Here is a 5,179-nt window from a genome sequence, read left to right as displayed (position 1 = left end):
CCTTCCTACCGCCTTCGTTCCGCGGGCCAACCACTATTCCGCCGCCTTTATATTGAAGGCGACCCTTCCGCGGCCCGCCGGAGGCAAGCGCTATTTTCCAGCGATCTGCCGCCGCTTATTCTGGCTATATATATATATATATATATTGAATATTTATAGCATGCAGTTTATCAAGAATAATGATTGCTCAAACCAGACAAATATCCACTTGGCATTTTTATTCCACATTTCAAAGTACAGTAACTGTCATTTAAACAAGATGTGTCAGATCACTGAAACATAACAGAAAAATAAATAAATAAATATACTAACATGCAGGTTTCTAATTAAATTTTGGTAAAAAAGAACAACAAAAAACAGCCTTACAAGCAAATTACAACTCTTACAATAATTGTTCATATAAAGAGGACAGCTCTAGGGTGAAAAAAATTACCAGTAAACATTATGACAAGTAAAGAGAATACTTGAAAATAATGTGCAGCATACCAAATAAAATAAATAAAAGTATGACATTACATTTACAAGCCATTTCTAACAATAGGATAAGTGGCAGTAATTTATAGTAAAGCTCTGGAGTAGAATAGACCATTACCGGTATAACTGCAATGCTTACCTGTGGCACAAGGACTAATATTTGAAAAAAGAAAATAAAAGTATTTTGCACAGTTAGTGAGTATAGCGTGACACTTCTGACTTATTTAGGGGTCTTGATGTTACTGACTGCAAGATTAAGAAAGGATTCCAGTTGTCAGTGATTCTGGGGTGTCAGTAGTCAGCCTGGTGCCTTTTTCTGCCTTCACGGTCAGATGCTCCTTTCAGGTAACGCGAAACGTTAACCTAGACCGCTTCATCAGTGGCATCCTGGGTTGCCGGGTTCTTCCTGATGGCTAATTTAGAAAATACAGATCTATCATTTCATTTGAATTGCTTGAGGCCATACACATCTACTTAAATATAATAAAAAATATATCCAACTTACTTTGAACAATGATCTTCAGGAACATGTCTCTAAAACATGCTTTATCCCCGACACCAAGCTGAAAATCCAAAAAAGTGTTACAAATTACATTTCTCTGAAGCTTCTCATAAATAAATAAAAAATGTGAAAGGCTAAGGATTCAGACTGTAATATATGCAGTATACAATCTTAAATTTTACTTTTTAGATTACTCTATGGCGTTATAATCAGCAAACTTACAAATTGTTCCTGGAGCTTTTTATCCTGCTTCAAACTGTTGTCAAGACACGGCAAATCTTCCTGGGTGTGTAGGGGGAGTAACAGATCCCCTGACAGGGATAACTCCAACAGACACAACATCACCAAATTCTGCAAGACGTCACAGCATAAGGGTCTGATCTGCACCTACAGGGTTTCCCAGAATAAAATAGTCAGTCCTGGTCCCTCAATTACTAAACTATGACATTTATATCTAGATCTACTACATGTACAGGTAGCCCCAGTGGGAATTAAACCAACAACCACAAGTGCTGTTTGCAAGTTGTACCTGATTGCCCAGTGCAAGCAAACATCTTCAACATTGTTTGTTGAACTTGCTTCACCTGCTCTTGAAGTAAGCCGCTGTCATCCGAAGCTACAAAATGAAAGGCATATGGTAATTTTGGACTTACATCACACACAAAAAAGTACAATTTAAGAAACAGTGCAAATTCTCACCTGCTCGTGCATTGCTTTCCCTCAGGGCCTGGTTCTACATTTAAAAAATAAAATAAAAAACAACTAAAGGCACTATTTTCAATACTGTTAAAACACTGGACATTAAAACATAGGGCTAGAATATACCTTCACAGCTGAAAACTTCATGCTTGACACGAGATGCCATTGGAGTACAAGGGCCAACAATAGATCAATGACTTTCTCCCTCCTATTGACAATCATTGACATGTAAAAATATGTTTGAAGTTAGTGCATACATTTAATGAATTGGACTTAAATGTAACACTTAGTTAAGAGCAACGTATTACATATCTCCAGCGTTTTCACCCATATGCTGCCAGGGTAAATTTGCTGCCGGGGGTGTAAAGCTTAGTACTTGATGAGCTGGGGGAGCAAACATAACATCTTTCATTTCAATGCAGAGTAGTGCATATTCAGTAACGAAACAATAATTGAACTGTGCAAAGCTAATGGAATGTACAACACACCTCAACACCTTTCATCCAGAAACTGCTGCAGCGAATCCCATCAAGTGTCCTAGTGAAAAACAGATTATGATAAAAGGATTCATCATCTTAAAGTCAGCATGAAATTTTTTTTACAATTTGTATTTTTATATGTACTATTGTAGTGTTTATGTAAATGATTCATCTGTGCACTTCATTTTTTTTTATTCATGTACCCTTATAATCTTTAATCAAATACATTACCCTTCCCTCCCCCCTCGAAACAACTTCTCTTCCAGTCATGTGCAATGGCGTGAGGGCGTGGCAACTTCCCTCAAACCATTAGTCTGCTATGAGCAGAGATGGAGGTGAGGAGAGCTAGAGTAAAACCCTGCTCCTCTATTCAATATTCCCTTTCACTTGGAAATACATCACAACACTGGAGAAAAGTCGTTTGTAACTTCTGGTTCATGCCGACTTTAAATAGAAGCAATAGTTTCCAAGACAAAAAACTTCACAAATAACATCACTTACTTGTACTCAAACTCTTGGCGGATTCTGGATTACTGGGGAGAAACCTGGTTCTGAGGAAGAGGAAACAGAAATTTGATAATAATAATAATAATAATAATAATAATAATAATGAATGAAAGAGTCCGTTATCCACAATGAACAGACAAATAAATTACACAGATGAAATAAAGGAAAATCAAATGTACAAGTCAGACCCATATACCTGCTCCCTTCATGAACTTAAAATGATGTTTCTCCCAGGTGCTGTGTGGAGGTGTGCAGCGGATGGCTAAATTGTTCCCTTGTCTTTTTTGCGGAGGTTAAATGGGGGCCAATGGCACATGCCCTTCGCTAAACCACTCTTGCGGAACCACTGCAAATGGCAGATCCTCCTTGTTGATAAACTGAACAATGTGAAGCATCTAAAATAGAAGACACATTAGCATAAAGTATACTTTTTGATTCATTTTTTTCAGGCAAAATCAACAACATTAAAATGCTCACCCCTTCGAAAAAGCAGTAATTTTCACAAGTGGATCAACAGAAAACCATGTTCAGACAAACAAAATCATATAAACAACCTATATATATCGTTATTTTTGTAAGAAAACACCAAAAGTTAAACTACCGCTAAGTCTTTCTAGATGTAAAGTTTGGCTAACGTTACCTACTGTAGCTAGATACATTTCAACATGTAGCAACGTTAGAACATGCTTGAACTGTGTAAAAAAGGTGAACAGCATGTGGTAGCGAACACTGTAATCTAGACTAGCAGCATAATTATGTTTAGTTAGAAAACAACACAAGTTATACTACTATAAAAATCAGTCTTTCTTGTCGTGAAGATTTTGCTAACGTTTCCATTCCCACGTAACGTTAGGCGGCAGAATAATTGTCCGTAGTTCAGGAACTGTAACGTTAGTTAATTCGACTGACCAATACTATCTTAAACCACATGTACTCACACTTGTACAAACATACGTAACAGTTAAACATATACTTAGAAGAAGAAAAAAACTCAACGCCAGGAAGAAACCAAGTAACGTTAGCCTAGCTATGTCAGAAACATGGCGGAAACTTTGCAAACAAGACTAACTTAAGTTACTTTAGCTTGACTAGTTAGGCAAGAACAGATTTTAAGAAGAAGTACTAAAAACAATGTCAAAAATGAACATAGTAATATTGCATCACACAAAAAGGCAAAATGTACTTACTTAAAAGATCGTATATTTCCTCTCTCCAAATACTGAAACCGTGTGAGGAGCATAGAGGTGACGAGACGAGTTATCTGCTTCAGTTTTTTAGGTGCTGCCCCTCTCGACCGGTGGAGGTACTTCTCTGTTTGTGCTTTAACATTTTCTTAAACATTTGTACAGGTCGTGAAACTCGCAATTGCAAACTACAAAGTAATCCCTTATACATGTAAAAGGTAAAAAAAAAAAAAAAAAATTAGCTTGTAAAAACAATGAAAGACATGACAGAGAGACAAAATATTTCTAAATATTTCACTTTATCCTTCAGGTCAAAACAGACATTTTCATGTTTCTCATAGACATTACCATGGTTGCAAATTAATAAAAAAAAAAAATAAAGCAAACCCAAGATTTTGGCCAAGTTGCAGATGTCTTTCATTGTTCACTGATTTCAGGCATTGGTGAAAAATCTAAATTGTTCATACCATGAATGAAATATTTATTTAAAAAAATAATCAGAATCAGAAAGATATTTATTGCCAAGTAAGTTTTAGAAAAATTAATCATTTTTGGTCTATTATTGGTACATCTCAAATTGTGCATAAATCAAAGAAATGTAAAGAATTGTCACCTTAAGTGAATAAAATAATTCTATATATTTTACATATCTGCTATCGCTTCAGAGTTTCAAAGTAGGCTAATTTAAATGGAATCAGAGTCAAATCTGTTATAACCCCTAATGGCTTTAGAGCAACAACAAAAATTTATATAATTCACATAATAATTATAATCGCTTTAAATGTGAAAAGTAGTTAAAATGCTATCAGTTTCACTCATGGCTGGTCGATATCAAAGCGGCTTGCCGCCAGCCGGCCGCGGTTCATTTAGACGGCGGCAGCCGTCAGAGAGAATGAAGTCGGCGGCCCGGCGGCTGTTCGCCGGCGGCATCTCGCAAGAAATGGGAGTGACGTATTCGGCGGCAAACGTTTAATCTCCGCCAGCGGGGCGCACCTATAGCCGACAGCTTGGGGCCGGCGGCAAAAAGAAGCCGTGCAGATATTTTTTGCTATCTGGGTTCATGGAGCATGTCTCAGAGGCGGTTGAAACTACTCCGTCCTCTCTCTGTCTCTCTCGACCCCCTCCCTTTTTGGTTTCACTTTTAGTTGAAACCCAGATATCTTGGTTTTTATTTGTGTTTCATTTATTTCGAGTTAAGTCTACCCCTATTTTATTTTGTGTATTTACAACTGATGAGCCTGAATATTCCTATTCAGTTAAGTTGAAATTAATTAAATTTGAAATTTAATTAAATCAATTTGCTTATTCAATTTCCCTTTTAGTTACCAGGGCTA

At 36.7% G+C, this 5,179-nt stretch overlaps 1 protein-coding gene across 4 annotated transcripts; it reads right to left on the bottom strand.

Annotated features, from left to right (window-relative positions):
- Nucleotides 1–204: 204 nt before the first annotated feature.
- On the bottom strand, nt 205–3,896 carry LOC308689996 (uncharacterized protein). Of its 4 annotated transcripts, XM_081364172.1 has the most exons (11): nt 3,849–3,896; nt 2,858–3,056; nt 2,656–2,705; nt 2,164–2,212; nt 2,003–2,059; nt 1,802–1,883; nt 1,676–1,709; nt 1,506–1,592; nt 1,199–1,327; nt 980–1,037; nt 708–887 (listed from the first exon to the last, which is right to left on the bottom strand). In XM_081364172.1, the coding sequence occupies exons 6-9, from the start codon at nt 1,820–1,822 to the stop codon at nt 1,239–1,241; spliced, it is 231 nt and encodes a 76-aa protein (XP_081220298.1). In that variant the 5' UTR covers nt 1,823–1,883; nt 2,003–2,059; nt 2,164–2,212; nt 2,656–2,705; nt 2,858–3,056; nt 3,849–3,896; the 3' UTR covers nt 708–887; nt 980–1,037; nt 1,199–1,238. The 4 variants fall into 4 exon arrangements, 3 of the variants coding, with proteins under 3 accessions (XP_081220298.1, XP_081220299.1, XP_081220297.1); XM_081364173.1 differs by lacking the exon at nt 2,164–2,212; XR_014030104.1 differs by lacking the exons at nt 2,003–2,059; nt 2,164–2,212; nt 2,656–2,705; nt 2,858–3,056; nt 3,849–3,896 and having other exon boundaries at nt 205–887; nt 1,199–1,363; nt 1,802–1,939.
- Nucleotides 3,897–5,179: the final 1,283 nt, after the last annotated feature.

The sequence above is a fragment of the Scardinius erythrophthalmus genome (assembly GCF_964197995.2).
Source record: "Scardinius erythrophthalmus genome assembly, chromosome: 4".
In the NCBI taxonomy this organism is placed as follows: domain Eukaryota; kingdom Metazoa; phylum Chordata; class Actinopteri; order Cypriniformes; family Leuciscidae; genus Scardinius; species Scardinius erythrophthalmus.
Note: the sequence above shows the minus strand (reverse complement) of the source record. Positions and strands in the feature narration are given on the sequence as shown.